The sequence below is a fragment of the Zonotrichia albicollis genome, chromosome 2 (genome assembly GCF_047830755.1).
Source record: "Zonotrichia albicollis isolate bZonAlb1 chromosome 2, bZonAlb1.hap1, whole genome shotgun sequence".
Taxonomy (NCBI): domain Eukaryota; kingdom Metazoa; phylum Chordata; class Aves; order Passeriformes; family Passerellidae; genus Zonotrichia; species Zonotrichia albicollis.
Window position 1 is genome coordinate 39,929,615 of NC_133820.1, and position 15,714 is coordinate 39,945,328.

The following is a 15,714-nucleotide window of genomic DNA, read 5'->3' on the forward strand; positions in this document are numbered from 1 at the left end:
AGTGAAAAACAAAGATATTTGGTGAGTGAACTTAAAGTGAGAGGTCACAGGGTTCAATCAGGATAAGAACCTATTTAACAAGCCCAGTTTTTCCAAGATATTGAAAGTTTTCTGTGATCTGAGTTAGGCCTAAGCCAATGCATACTGAAGTTTTACACCCAGTTCTGCTTTATGTACTTGATGTCTGATACACTTTCAAGCAAGGTTAAATCTTATAAAAAAACTGTCCTCAAAGATTGTAAACATGCAGTTTAAGGACTAATCAAACCCTGCTGCTTCCCAGCATCCCTGGAGGATGGGACAGAGAATCAGCCTACTTACAAGGGTAGTTTATCTACAAAATGGATCCAAACCTAAACATTTTTCTTTGGCATATAATGCAAATTTCTCCAGCCTTTAAATATATGAGTCACTCATCAATTTCACCTGAGGAAATAGAGTTCTTCCTAAAACTAAAGGGAAAAGGAGACTAAATGTTTGTTTCTAGATAATTGCCCAAATCATGTGCTGTATAATATGGCAAAGACTGCTGCAAGAAGCCTTTTAGATCTTGGAGATAATGTCAGAAATGTTTACAATCACCTTCTCCATTCTACTGGAATAATTTTGGTATTACTGAAATAGGAGATTTTTTCTTTGTCAGGTTTGAAGACACAGAAGCACTGAGGCCTCTTAAGGTGGTTTTCTTCATACCATGATAAAGTGTCTTACAACTCTTCTCTACTATGAGAAGTTGTGTTTATTCGGAGTCCAATATAGGACAGTTGTCCACAAGTTAATTATTTCAATTTTTTCCCCCTCTTGTCAATATATAACTAGTGGAGAGGGAAATGTTTCCAGGAGGGAACAGTGCCTCCCACACTGAAGGGCAGAAGTTTTCCTTGAGTAAAACCACATTTCAAAGTCCAGCCTCTCTCCCAGAGCTGCCAGCATGCCAGCTTACAGACATACAGTGGTAGAAAAACACATTAGTTTTTCATGTGAGAAGAAACATAGAATTGAGAGAGAGAGAGAGAGAGAGAGAAAGAGAGAGAGAGAGAGAGAGAGTGTATATGTGTATGTGTGTGTGTGTGTGTGTGTGTGTGTTTTGGTCACAATTACTTTATATTTAGAAATCAAAAGGTCCGGCTAAATAATGAGTATGCTTTTGCTGCTTTTGCTTTTCCCTGCTTCAGTTCTCATAGGTCTGGGCAACAGGCCAGACTTCAGAAACCCCTTTCCTGAATTAAAATTCTTTCTGGACAAATAGATCTGTTCTTTCTTTTTTACTTCTGGATACCCTGATTGATAGGAAAATCAGTTTACTTCATTCCGTAATTAAACAGCATTGCCCTCTGTAAAAGTACCTTTTATCCTATAAAACTTCCATGCTCATTCCAATACCATGATACAGTTTTTTCCTAAGGCTGCTGGGAATTTTCCCTTCACTATTTCTCTTTGTGTCTTCTCATCTCCACTGCACTCCCTCCCAATCCATTTTCCCCCTTGTGACAAGGCTAAGAAAATACATTCTCTGACATCTGCCAGTCATTGCTCCAAAGTATCTGTCACAGCAAAATCAGAGGAGCAGCTGTTCCTGGGCCAGGCTGGGATGGGACATGGGGCATTGAACATATACTAAGCTATCCACTTAGACCATGTGTAGCATTTCTCCAACACTCATCAAAATATACAAGCTCTGATTTTCTAAAATGATGCTCTCAGTAATGCAGTCCATTCTACAGCAAAATATCAGATTGTGGTGGCTTCATTTTACAGACATCAACATAGTTAAAAAATGTCTATGCCTTGACACAGCTTGGTAAACTTTTCAATTACTGCTCAATTATGTTTTTATCTGCAAGTCCCCTTCCTGTGCAATAACTCTGAATTTCATCAAGTTGTTCCTGGTGGGGGGGTCTGGTGGACTTTGGCCTTGCTGCTCCCTGGCACCGTTCTGGGGTGCGCAGCCCATTCCCGCATCTGCCTCCCTGTCCTTTGGGGAACACCAGAGCCAGTCCTGTCTGCTCAGGAGGAGCTGGCACAGCACTCAGCAGCTCAGCAGCGATATCAACACGAAACAAGAGGTGAAAACGTTGTTTCTTGATAAAACTGCAGAAGAACCAGGAGTCCTGAGCTGGAACTGAGCAAATTGCTGCAGTCTGACCACTGACATTCACACACGGCAGCTCAGATGGAGGCTGCTATGCAGTGATGTATAAAACTCCCTCAAACTAAGCCAAGCATTTGTCTGAGTAGTACCTAAGAGGACAAAGCACAGTAAATCTCCCTGCAGTGCCCTGTGAAGCACTCATCTTCTCATATAAGCCCTACCCTGCTAAGCTTGGTCATTCTGATAGGCAAGCTTGGTGCACAAGAGTGTTTTGTATTCCAAGAGGCTACGTGGTGTTGTGTGGTCTTGTAATGCCTCTTCAAAGCATTTTATTTCCTTTTTGAAAGCAAAAAAGGAGCCCTGTTACAGAGAATGCCACTTGGAGCAGCAGTATTTGGCCAGTTATTTTTCCTTGCAAAGTGCACAAAATTAATTTGCAGCAGCTTCTGATAAGAATATACAATGTCAAGGTCCTGAATGTGAAAAGCCAAGGAGAGGAGCACTGATAACAAAATTTTTAAAGCTCTGTTGGGGTAAGTAACAGATTTTCAAGGACTCTGGGATTGGAACAGTTGCCAAAACTTTGTCATCTGTGTCAGCTAGAAACCTTTCTCCTCCAACAGAAGAGGTTTTGCTTTCCTCCTGAGACTTGCAAGCCCAGTTTTGCTCTAAAAAAGTAACAGTGTGGGGATGCTTCTACAGCTTTTCTCCAGAACTCTCTTTAATGAGTGAACAAAGCCCATGATAGAATAAAAAAAAGGAGCTTTGCATGAATGGAAACAAAGCATTTTTAGAGATCCATTCCAGCTATGCCCCAAAACAAGGATCCCTTCTCCAGTGATTTCAGCCTAATTAATTGTGTTGCTGTGGTTCTTTGTAACTTCCTTGTCGCTCAAGGCGGCTCCCTATTTATCATCCTGCTTCAGCAGGGATGGCAGCCTACCCCTGTGTGAGAGAGAGAGAGAAAATACAGCTGCAGCCAGCGTGTCCTGACAGACCCAGGAGGGCAGTGCTGGCTTCAGGAGGTTCAGGCTATTGCCCTGCCCTGGGCTCACACTGCAAAACAGTTTTGCTGGAAGTGGAGTGAAACCCCAGGGAGAAACACCTGGGCATTTTCCCTGCATGTTGGAGATGCAAAGCAGTAACAACACAGATCACTGCAGAGGCACAAACAGCCTTACTTTAAATAGCTACTCTTGCACAAGACATTTCCAGAGGTGAATCTTTCCCTCCTGCAGCTTGAATTTAACTTGGATGGTACATTAAACAATTTCATCACTTCAAATGCCTGTAGTGTACTGAACAAATACAAAATCCCCAGGGTTAGCTTCTGATCTTGCACAGAGAGAGTGACAAACCCGCACTGTAATGGGGGAGCCCAGTATCCAGAAATTATACAACGGCAGAACTCACTCCTCAAACCACTTTAAATAGCTTCTCCTCTATTTGCATTTAATTTAAATCCTCCCTACCCTCAATATTGGCACAATACTGGCACTGCATTACACAAGAAAGTGCAGCTGAAGAGAATTATGAACATGAGGGTTTATTCTCTGGGGATTTAGGGATGCAGGACCACATCTGGGCTCAGACCTCACTGTATTCAGAGCCTTCCTCTTTGGTGGGAGTGGTGTGGAAGCATCACATTCTTTTGCAGCAAAGGAGGCACTCAAGAGGGAGGGTAGCAGAATGACTGAGGTGGTGCCCAGCAGGGTATAAATGCAGGCAAATCTCCCCCACGGTCTGCTGAGTGCTAGGGAGGTGGAACCGAGACTCAAGGCAGACTTTTGTGGGGTTTGTTTGGCATTGAAGTCGATTTTGAGCATTTTCAGATTTGCTAATTGAATTGGTGGTTTGTAATGATTTGTTAGAATGTTTTCTTTGCGCGGAAAAAATCCATAGACTACCTCTGAATAGGATTAGCTAGCAAAAGTAAGGCATGCTTAAAAAATTTTTTGATGTAGGGATTAAAGTTTGTTTTTCAGTAGTCTCTCCTTCTGGTAACACCCTTTGATTGGCAGTGTTTCCAGAGGTTGATGTCATATGTTCCTTCCCTCAGGCAGGAGGAGAACCAAGCTCAAGAGACGGCAAACCCACCACCGAGGAGGAGCCCAGAGCAATGTCCCTGGCTGGGGTGAGCTGCCTGGTGACAGGGGCAGGAGGGTTCCTCGGCCAGAGGATTGTGTGCTTGCTGCTGGAAGAAGAGGAGGCTCCGGCTGAGATCCGGCTGCTGGACAAAGCCTTCAGCGCTGAGGCACTCGGCAGGTTTGACAGTAAGTGACATTCCTGGGGCTGTGCTGCAGCTGGGGGAGCTGCAGTCCCTTGTGGGCACCTGGGAAACCTTTACCTGTCATCTGAAACAGCTCTGCAGATAGAGGTATCAGCTCAAGGAATCCTTGCTCTATCCCTCCAGCACAGAAATCAGATGTAAAATGTGAAAACAAGAGGGTTTTTTGTCAGGCCCTGAGGCTTCTGTATACTGTTCATGCAGTAAACAGGCTGTCTTCAACCTGACTCCTCTTACAACAAAACCCACAGAGCAAAATTAATGCAAAAATCTCACACTTCTTCTTGGGGAAAGGGAAAATTCAAGCATTACTCTACTGGGTGGGAGGGCAGAAATATCCAGAGCATGCTGTGGTGGGCTCTGGTGTGCCAGACAGCGAAGGCAGAGAAAAAGTTGTGGGTGCAAATTCCAATGGTTTTCTTCAACCTGTGATTAATTTGATTAATAGTGATCTTCTGGCTGAGAGCTGTGGTGAGGTATTTTTAAAACTGCTTCTGTTAATAACATTATTGCAGTTTCCTGTTTAAGCAAATGCTAAACAGAAGAGACAAAACTCATTTGCAAAGTGCAAGGCAGGATTCTTGAATGGATTGGAGACAGCACAAGGGAGTGATGTGCCCAGTGTCAGAAACAGTCTGTGGCAGCGAAAGCAGCTCAGAGGGTTTTATTTTGAATGCCCTATTTACTGAGATACACTGAGCACATCTATAAAAAGGCATCTCAGGGGCCTAAATTCAGTCAGGTCTGTAAGCCCTTACATTATATTTACTTAACAGTAACTTCCTCCATCACCTCTTCACTGCAAGACTCCTCTTCCTCTATGCAGGAAACTATATGGGAGCCCTTAAGAAATATCTCTGTATGATTTGCTGAAGAGCCTCAATCACTCTATAGAGCATTAAAGTGTCTTAAAGGGACAGCAACAGTGCACAATACACCTGGTACAAATTGCACAAGCCTTTATCACTGTTTTACACAACTCTGCTCCATTTTACAGACTTCTTCTCCATTAAGTCTGACTCAGGATTTCTAAATGCCCCTGAGCCTTGCAGCAGCCCTTCCTGCTCTGGTTTCCAGAGAGTTCCCACAGGAATAAACCCAAAACCTGCAGCTACAGTAGAGGCTGAAGCAGCAGGAGTGTGTGTGGTTTAGCAGTGATGCAGCAGGGCAGAGGCATCTACATTGCTTTGGGCCAGAAGAGCTTTGTGGGGACAATGGAACATCCTGGGGAGTGACAACCATTGTTTGTGTGGTCACAGTGTTGGCTGGGCTGCAGCAAACGTTTTGATGTTTTGTTTTTTTGTTAATAGGCAAGGTCTGTGCCCTCTTTCCTCATTCTCCCTTCTTCATGGAGCACTGCCCACACACTCCCTCTCCTATTCTTTTAACATTCCTTCTGCCTATCTGAGCAGCACAGGAGGTAGGGAAAAATCAGTTACCAAAGCCTTTTCTTCCCCATAAACAGGTGGTAGGGACCATAGGCTGACATCCCAGATGTGTTTAAACAGATCTGAACCCCTGCACTTTGACTGGGAGCTCCTCTGTCTGCATCAGCCCTTGTGGCTGCATCTCTTTTAGTGTCCTGCCAGTCCCTGTGCTCAGAACTACCCGAAATATTTCCCTGCTGTTCCCTTTCAAGCCCTTCTCTGTCTCAGTACTCCTATTCCAAGTGTGAGGCTGCTACAGAACCTGTGGGTGGGGCTGGCGTCTTCTGACCTGCATTATTTTTACTACAGGGACTTCTACTTGCTAGCAGATGTTATCTGGACTTCTGGAACAGCCAGGAGCAGAGCTGAGTGGGTTTTTTCCTCAGTAATCTCTTGAGCACCTTGCACTTGCAATATCTGTGCAGAGTCAGGGCTGTGGGTAGTGAGACAGAGCAGTGTATGCAATCACAGGTCCCTGTGCCAGAAGGCACTCAGGGGCACTCCCCTTTTATCCACACAGCTTTCCTGCTGAGAGCTTGACCACCCCATCAGTCTGTGTAGGACAGTGGCACTTGTGGTCTTCCACAGCCCCAGGGAGTCTGGGATGATCCAGTCCAGGGCTGTGAGCTGGAATCCACCTGGTTCCATTGTGTGGTTGAGAATGGATGTCACATTCAACATGGCTCTTCGGTGCCTGGGTTTCTTACCTCCCACCTCCCATGTCAGATTTATCTTTCTGCCCTTCCTGTGCTCCCACTTACACAATCCTTTCTTTGTTGTTCACTATTGCATTGGCACTTCTGGAGAAATCAAAACTCCTATGTTGTTCTCAAGTTTAGGGGAAATAGTCTGACTGTACTGCTGAGTCAAAAACTGCTCACAACAGGACACTGAATTTTATTGAGAAATCATTGCATTTTCAAGCAAAAACTACCCACAAGCAAGCAGGGAGATTACTTACAATTCAGACGACACAGAAGCCACTGGTGAAGAAGAACAAGTTTTCCCAGTGAGTAAGTACTTTGTCATAATCACTTTATGCAAAAATGGAGAGCTGACTTGAATTTTTTCTGTTCCTCCCCCTCTGACCTCCCCACAAGTGTTCTTTTGCTGCCTGGGCAATGGTTTGTCTAGATGGAAATCAAGAGCAGTTCTCTCTGCTGGCCATCCCTGACTGAAACCCCTGCCAGTCATTTCTTAACTCTCCTTTCTTCCAAAAACTTTCTGTAGTTTTCTCTTCACCCAGAGCAAAACAAGATCACTCTGCTGATTCCTGACATGCAGCTGATGCTGCTAAAGGGAGCAAGGCCCACATTGTACTTACCACGGCAACTTCTGCTGGCTAAAACAGAATTGAGGAGCAGATTTCCTGACTCATATCATACACACACAAACTGCAAGCCCAAACAAGGCACAAAGCACCTAGACAGCAGACTTCTTGTGATCAGCTTTAAAAGGAACAGGCTTCTTCTGTACTTTTCCCAAAAGCTTTGATTTGCATGTGTAAAACTTACCTTTTCCTAACCCCTTCCTGGGCACTGTGATAACTTTGAAGAGGTCACATGTCAGAATTTATGTTGCGAAAACTATTTCTGTCTGTTCTTGGGATTATTACAATCCTATAAAGCCTTGTTCTTGGAGAACATCAACCTAAGGGCAGTGCAGACACTAATATTTATTAGAGCAAATCTAACTACCAGGAGCTCAAAAAGAGCCCAGCCCTAGTCTGACACTTTTGCATCCATGCAAGCAGAGATCAGAGTGAAGCTTCTGGAGACGGAATCCTAGGAAATGAATGCAGTCTGTAAAATAAAGGAGCAGAAGAGAGTGTGTGGCAATGACTGTGCTGGGAGGGCAGCAACTCCAGATTTAGTAACAGTTCAGCAAATGTTCCACAAACCTTAAATCTCAGACCAACTGTCTGTGGTGGGAGAAAAAAAGTCCCTTAAGCCTGTTGCATCAGAATAATTGTTAAATTGACACAGGATTACATTCTTAGTGTGCTATAGAGAAAATGAGATAAAACCATTTGAAAATATATCCCCACTCAGTTCCAGATCCAGCAGCTGTCTCTCTCAGTGTTTCTTATTACAGACATGGGATGAAATACTGCCTGCTTTGGAGCTGGTGTAAAAAGCACTAGGATACATGAGATTTCAGTCATGGCTGAAGCTAAAAGCTGTACAAATTAATCAGGTTCTTCTCTTATCTAAAAGGGGCATTTGGTGATGCTGAAGAAGACAGAGGCTCTGCCTGTGCTGCAGAGCCCTGCCCAGAGGCTGTGCCTGGGGAGCCATCTAGTGCAGCCACAGCAGCAGCTCCCAGGGGACTTGGTGATGGCACCAGCTCCTCACAGGCTGTGGTCATGCTGGGGAAGTCCCCTCCTGCCCGTGGCACTGCTGAGCCAGGCCAGCTGAGGCCCCTGCACAGCAGCACTGCCTTGGACTGGGCATCTTTTTCCACGTGATTGTCTGGTGCTGGCTCATTTTGTGTAGCTCTGGGCTGCAGAGAGAATCCTTCTGCCCAGCACACAATGGCTCTGAGACCTACAGCTCCTCTGGGGTCACACACTGCAGCTGCTGTGGAGGGACAGGGCTTAAAAAGCAGGATTTAATCAAGCCAGGCTGAGGTAGCTCAGGAGAACACTCTTGAGAGTTCAGGTATGAACCAGAAAGATGTGCAGGCTAAAAATTACCCACAGCACAGACACTGAAATGGAGCTGGAAGAAGCAGTGTAGATCCTGGCCAAGGTACAAGAGAAAGATGTCAGAATTGTAGGTGATTTATTAGGAGAGCTGCAATACCGGCAAGGTAAAGGGACAGAAAGTAGGCATGAACACATCCCTGTGCTCACATGCTCTGGGTGGAGAGAGATCATTCATCAGCCTGAAGACAGGAACATGCAGTGCCTGTTCAGTGCTCTTGGGTTAACACATCCATAGCCAGCCAGCCAGCAGAACATGCACAGCTAAAGCCTCTCCTCTGTGAGCTTCAACACAGGCACAACTCAAGGAAGCTTGCTAGCAGGGGGAGAGAACTCTCTCTAAAAAATAAAATAGAAACACGTTGAATATTGGCTCCAGATCTGTGGCAGGTAATGCAAAATAAACCTCTGTAGCACTGTAGTTAGCATTGACAATAGAGTCCTGGGGAGATGCCCTCTGTTTCACAGCCTTAAATATCCCTGCAGTTCCTGGACAGCCAGCACCTGCCAGGCAGGGTCAGCTCTTCACCAGCCTTCCAGAACTCCTCTTAGGGTGCCTCTAAGGCCTTCTGCTCTGTTTTCTGCTGCCCCTGCAGAGTTCAAGGGGAAGACTGAGCTGAAGATCCTGGAAGGGGACATCCGAGATGTGACATTCCTGCACCGCGCCTGCCAGGGCGTCTCCCTGGTCATCCACACGGCCTCCCTCATTGACACCCTGGGCCTCATCGAGAAGAAGCTGCTCTGGGAAGTCAATGTGACAGGTGAGTAGGGGAAGCACCTTCCTCAAAGCCACATCTGTGTCCTGATCACTGCTCAGGGAAGGGAGCACCTGAGCCGTGGTTGTTTAGGGCCAGGTTACCTGGGTTGTCCTGCATCGTGCACAGACAAACCCAGGGGTGCAAATCCCGTGTCTGTGCAGCCCCAAGAAGTTCTGGGCCTCTCCACATCCAGTCTTCCACTTCAGGGCAGTGCAGGATCACTCACTCTTGTCAACACTTATGTATGCCCATGCTGAGGTCTGCACAGGCTCTGCCTTCAGTGGTCATAGTTACAAACCCATGCTCAGTGGAACTTTCTGGAAGAAATTCCCCTCTGAAATCCCAATGCTTATCTCAGAAATTGGTTCTTATTCTCCCACCCCACATGGCATCCCTGCCTGTGTACGTTTTTCAATGTTTACAACTACTGCAGACTATGGCTGCAGTTAGAGAAATGTTGCACTAATAACATCCCAGAGCCTGCGGCTCTCTCCTTGCTATTCCTTTTCTTCTGCTCTTTCTCCTTTTCCTTCCTCTGCCTTTAAGTCTGTGTGTGCAAGAAGGCAGTTGAAAGGAACAAGTACTCTCCCACCTTGAGCTTATAATTTAAAAGTCCCCAACAAACTCAGAGCTTTGGGAAGGAGGGGTTTCAGTGACACAGTGATAGGATTTCCCCTTACACTAAGGAACCCCCATTCCTCAGGAAAGATCAGGTGAAGGGAGAAGGTTTTGACTTAGGAATGGCCCATGTAGACTCACCTACCAGAAAGTTCAATGTATTTCCTAAAGGAACAACTTCACCCCTGTCTGTGATGCCAAAACCCTCAGTGCCATTCAGAGAACGGGCACTGCCTAACCTGCATGCACACACTGGCCTCCCTGGCTGTGCTGCTCCAACAGCTTGGGGCAGATTTGGGGAAGATGTTCTTATTTACATGAACAGCTTTCCCAGTTCTTTGTTCCCCTCTGCCACAGCCACAGGGCTTCTTCACAGAAAAATAAGGAACATACCTGTACAGGCATCACTTTCAAATACTGGCTGCTCACCAGGGCTCAGAGGAAGAGAGGATTCTTGGCAGTCGAGTAGTTTCTTACATGTACCTGACAAACAGTGGGATGGCATTGTAGTTGTTTTATGTGCCTCATTCCCTGTATCATTAGCTTCCAGACCCTTTCATTTTGGTTCAATCAAAGCCATAAATTGTCAGTGATCAAAGCACAGAGCCCACTGGGCAGCCTCTTAGGCCCCTGTCAGGAGGGATGAGTAGAAAGGCAAATTCCTGGAAACCTGTGCATTGGGTAATATGAAAATATACCTGGTTGGTAGTTCAGAGAAAGGATTTCTAAAGCTCTGTCTTGAGGCCTGTACTCCTGCTAAAATCTGGTTTTTCACAGCAGAATGTGCTGCTTAAACACATTTTACCATGGGGAAAAATAAAAAACAACAACTGCAAAAAAAAAAAAAAAAAAAAAGAAAATAAAAGAAAAGAAAAGCAAAAAGAAAAAATCTAACTACTATTAAAATGTCCCAGAAAGCTCTTTAGCTCTGACTCCCCAGTACTCACTCCCTTGCCAACAGTGTCTGCCTATGGGTGAAAAAAGCCCACTGGGCCAGGGGGGATTAGCTGATAACATTTGCTAGAATGAAATACCACCCACAGTCCTGTCCCAGAGCCAAGTGGCCACAAGGTCAGTCAGTGAATGCTGCTGTCCTCTCTTCGCTGTTTTCTTCCATTTCCATTCGGATGCTCTTCTCATTTTCTGACCAGCCAGGGCACTGCTATGTATTTCATGGGCTTGCAGGATGAAAGTTTTGTTTCTCCTAGGAAATAGAACTTGTGTAATATAAATATAAATGTTTCTATAATAGAAATGTTTCAAGAATCAGATGTGGCTGTTCATGAACCAGGACAGAAGTGAGAAAGTTAAACTTGCCTTGATGCAGGGCTTTCCTCCATTGCCAATATCTCAAAGCAAAAATATCTTTTTAGGAAGGAAAGGAAGCAAATTTTTAAAAGGAAATGAATTGAGAAAATAATTAATTATAATCAAAACAAAATACCTTCTGTGAACCAGATCCTCAGCCAGAAGGGCAGGCAAACCATGGGGACCCTCTCACTGAATAAAGCATGTAACACAGTAAAAATTTACTTTATTACATGCTATATGAAACATACTCAGATTCCCTTTATAGTAGGAATCTTTAAACTTTTACATACAACTCTGATTTTCAAATAAACCACATTTTATTTGGGTGAAAATTATCTTGAACAGATATCAACTGTCAAGATTATTTTATTATTGCCTTTTTCTAAAACTTGCTATCTCATTTGATTTCATCAAGACCTTCTGTATTTGATTACTTTCCCTCATTTACCAAATGGTATTGACAGCAGGAATAAAGCTATTATTTTTAAAATAATATAATAAATACATTTTTTTTCCAGATGATCCTGGCTTTTATGTCATCTAAACAGGGTGACTTGCATGAACTCATTTTTCACATTAATTTATTCCTGTTTGTGTAACTTTTTTTCAGTGCACTTCCTTAATGTTTCTGAAAACCTCATACAGATTTGTTTTCCATTTGTTTTAATTTCTTTCTTTTTCTTGTTCAAGCTTGAAAAGAGGAATTTTGGTGCCCTAACAATATTCAGTTCAATAATTCTTCCTATTTTTCACTCATTAACAAGTCCATATTTTGCTGCCAATATTTCTGGCTCTTCTGAACCTCTGTAATTCATTGTATTTGTTTCAGTCACACTAGCCTGGTCTGCCTTGCGCTGCCTTCAGTTGTTGCTGTAGCAGAGTGAGCAGACTTGGAAGATCTTTAATGTGCCTCACTGCTGGTGCTTGATTTTATCCTCTAGATTTTAGGCTACACTCTTCAGATATCATATCAGTCATTTTAATTTAATGTTCCTTTGCTGAAAATGTTTTCAAATGTCTTTGAGATGTGTCTTCATTTCCAAAGTCACTGGCCTTTCTGCATTTAATTTCTCTCATTACACCATGCAGAACAAGTAAGGCAATTTCTGCCTGAAAGCCGGGTAGAAAAAATATTCTAATTGCAAGTATAACAACACAACTTATTAAAGTATTTATTTCCCCCTTCAGTGTGCTTTCCTTGTTTAACCTTCTTGGCTATTTAAAAGACTTTGAACAGCTGACCTCTGCTGCCCCCGATGAAAGCATTAAAGGATTTTAAATGTAAGAAATCCTGTACTACTGCAAGGAAAAGCCAGATTATGCCAGAAAAGGAGGCATACATACACAAGCCTCTCTTTTCCCATTGCACTTCATGATCTTTGACTACATGTTATAGTGCCTTGCTTCACCATGTTTCTGTCCAAGCCCTTCCCTTTAGCCAGTCAAATACTGGATAGATTTGCACTGGGTGTGAGTGCACTCATTTTGCAGCAGACCTTCAGGTCCCATAATAATTTTGCCCCTTCTTAGCAAACCAAGAGCATCCTCAAACCTGAAAAACATGGGCTTCACCATGGAGCATGGATGATACCTAAGGAGAGGGGCAGCTTCTGAAGGTTCTCTGCCTTAAGCCTACTCAAGTTGGCACAAATCCCTGATGTGTGGGAAGGAAGTCTCCATGCTAAGGAAGGGCAAAATTTTGATTCTTGGCATAAAAAAACCTCCCACAATATGCAATTAGGATCAAATATTCACCCTTGTTTAACTCTGGAAGGTGCACTGATACCACTTAAATACACTTTCAGAGCAGGTTCAGTGTCATTGAATATATAGCCCTGTTCAGGACAGGGTTCTCCCAGCTGCAGGGAGGGGGATCTGGATAAGCTCAGGCCACGGATGCTGTTTGTGATCTGAAACCCCCACTTTTCCCTGGTTAGGAGGCCCTAACCTAGACTGCTTTTCATGTTTGTTTTCTGAAGGTACTCAGCTGCTGCTGGAGGCGTGCATCCGCTGTAATGTCCAGCACTTCATTTACACCAGTACCATAGAAGTGACGGGCCCAAACTGCAAAGGGGACCCCATTTTCAATGGGGACGAAGATACAGCTTATGAGAGCACATCCAAATTTCCTTACGCCCAAAGCAAGAGACTGGCAGAGGATGCTGTGCTGAAAGCAGATGGCCAGGTGCTGAAGGATGGCGGCACGCTGATGACCTGTGCCCTGAGATCCATGTACATTTTTGGGGAAGGCTGCCCCTTTCTCCAAGGCCACCTGGACAAGTGCCTGCTGAACAAGAACATCTACCTGCGCTTCTCCAGGAAGGAGGCTCTGGTGAACCCCGTGTACGTGGGGAACATTGCCTGGGCACACGTGCAGGCAGCCAAAGCCCTGCGGGCCCCTCAGAGAGCCAAGCATGTCAGGGGCAAGTTCTACTACATCTCAGATGACACTCCTCACATGAGCTACGCCGACCTGAATTATGAGCTGACCAAGGAGCTGGGGTTTGGGATTGAGCCCCGGCTGCCCATGCCCCTGACAATGCTCTATTACTTCTCTCTGCTGCTGGAGATGCTGAGCTTCCTGCTGAGGCCCTTTGTCAGATACGTGCCCTCCACCAATCGCCACCTGGTCACGCTGCTCAACACCCCCTTCACCTTCTCCTACAGAAAGGCACAGCAGGATTTTGGCTACGTGCCCCGCTACACATGGGAAGAGGCCAAGCAGGGCACCGGTGAGTGGCTTGCCTCCGTGATCCCCCAGAGAAGGCTGATCCTGCAGAGCAGCACTGCCTGAGCCTGAAGAGGAGCTGAAACCCAGCTAAGCAAGTAGGGCCTTGAGCCAGAGGGCCCAGAGGAAAGCCTGTCACAAACATGTTTTAAGAAAAATCCTTCCCTTAGGATTTTTTTTCTCCTGAGAAGCTGAGAGGTCTCAAGAACAAAATGTAAACAATGATTATCTGCTGCTGTGGAATGCAGCAGATGGATCTGGGATTGGTCTCATGCAGTTGTTTTTAATTAATGGCCAATCACAGTCCAAATGTGTCTCTCTCTGGTCAGACACAAGATTTTGTTATTCATTCAATTCTTTTTCTTGCTTGTTAGCCTTCTGATGAAATCCTTTCTTCTATTCTTTTAGTATAGTTTTAATATAATATATATATCGTAAAATAATAAATCAAGCCTTCTGAAACATGGAGTCAGATCCTTGTCTCTTCCCTGGTCCTAGGACCCCTGCAAACACCACCACAGAGGGCCAGGAGAGCAGCAGCAGCAGCAAACTACAAAGCATTTAAATGAAAACTTCGTGTAAGAGCCCACTGCAATCCCTCACCCTCGACCTCAGAATAAATAAAAGTGAAATGTTCATTTGTTTGTTGGTACAGGCTGATGAGGATAACTGTACTGCATAGTTCACACCCACTTGTACATCTCTGCAGCACAAGGACTTATTTTAGCAAGACTCCACACAACCTGGTGTGAACACTTCAGCCCTTCTTTCACTCCACGCCACCTCCAAGGCTTTTGCAAAACATTTGTCCTCGAAGTATGATTACACTTTACATATGTGCACCACTCAGCTACTCCCTGTTCACTCAGAGTTTGCCAACCTCACCAAACAGGCAGCAGGCAGAAGCCACCTGATGGCAAAAGCTGCAACAAATCTTGTTCACCTTTTCAAGAGCATTGTGCATTTCATGTTCACCTGACAGTCAAACTCTGAGCACTGTAAGCATTGTGAGATCAAAAGTACAATGTAAGTGCAATACAGTTTTAGTCAGGACAGCATGTGGAGGGAGAGAAGGGGCAGACCTGGTCAGGTGAATACTCCTTTATGCACCCTCATTTTGCAATAAATCCAGTGGGTGTCCAGCAGAACAACTTCAAGAGAATGGAACGGAGAAAAATATTGCAGGAAGGCCTTGATCACAAAAGAGTTCCCACTGCAGAGTCAATGTATTTGTGAGCACTGAGGAAAAATAAAGAGTGCTGAAAAATATCCTGCTCCTACCACATTTCAGCTGGGAACAAAGGCTAACCTAGGCTGATAGGTACACGTGTGCTGCCCCTGTGCTTCTCTGATGGCCACAGGAGCTTCTGCACAATGTGTGACTTGACTTGTGGGCAAAAATACAGATCTTGTCTGAACAAACAAATCTGATCCAGTGTTTGTTTCTTAAACATGCATCTCACTTGCTGAAAACAACTCTAAAAGATGGGAATTCCTCTGTTGTTTCAGAGGTGTGAACAGAAACATTTTACCTGACTCAATACTAATATAAATAAATCACACTTCCAGGGGTGCTGAGTGCTTGAAGTCTGTGTTCAGTTTAATTATTCAGCACCCTAGACATTAGATAGTCCCAGTGCAAACATAACTATGTGCTTGAGTAACATCTTTGGTCAACTGTGTAAGCTCTGAAGTAGCAGAATAGCAGACACCAGAACTGTCAGTCATGTTCTGGGGACACAGATCCCCACAAGGGTATGGCCTTTGGTTTCCATCTTCCTGCGAGGAG

General features: G+C 44.6%; 1 protein-coding gene across 2 annotated transcripts; it reads left to right on the forward strand.

Moving 5' to 3' along the window:
* The first annotated feature begins 1,400 nt into the window (after window positions 1-1,400).
* LOC102062520 (3 beta-hydroxysteroid dehydrogenase/Delta 5-->4-isomerase) lies at window positions 1,401-15,342 on the forward strand. Of its 2 annotated transcripts, none has more exons than XM_005486072.4 (4): window positions 1,401-3,886; window positions 4,152-4,365; window positions 9,107-9,271; window positions 13,177-15,342. In XM_005486072.4, exons 1-4 carry the CDS (start codon window positions 3,812-3,814, stop codon window positions 13,989-13,991), a joined length of 1,269 nt encoding a protein of 422 aa, XP_005486129.3. In that variant the 5' UTR covers window positions 1,401-3,811; the 3' UTR covers window positions 13,992-15,342. The 2 variants fall into 2 exon arrangements, with proteins under 2 accessions (XP_005486129.3, XP_074390908.1); XM_074534807.1 differs by having other exon boundaries at window positions 3,855-3,886; window positions 4,156-4,365.
* The last annotated feature ends 372 nt before the right edge of the window (window positions 15,343-15,714 follow it).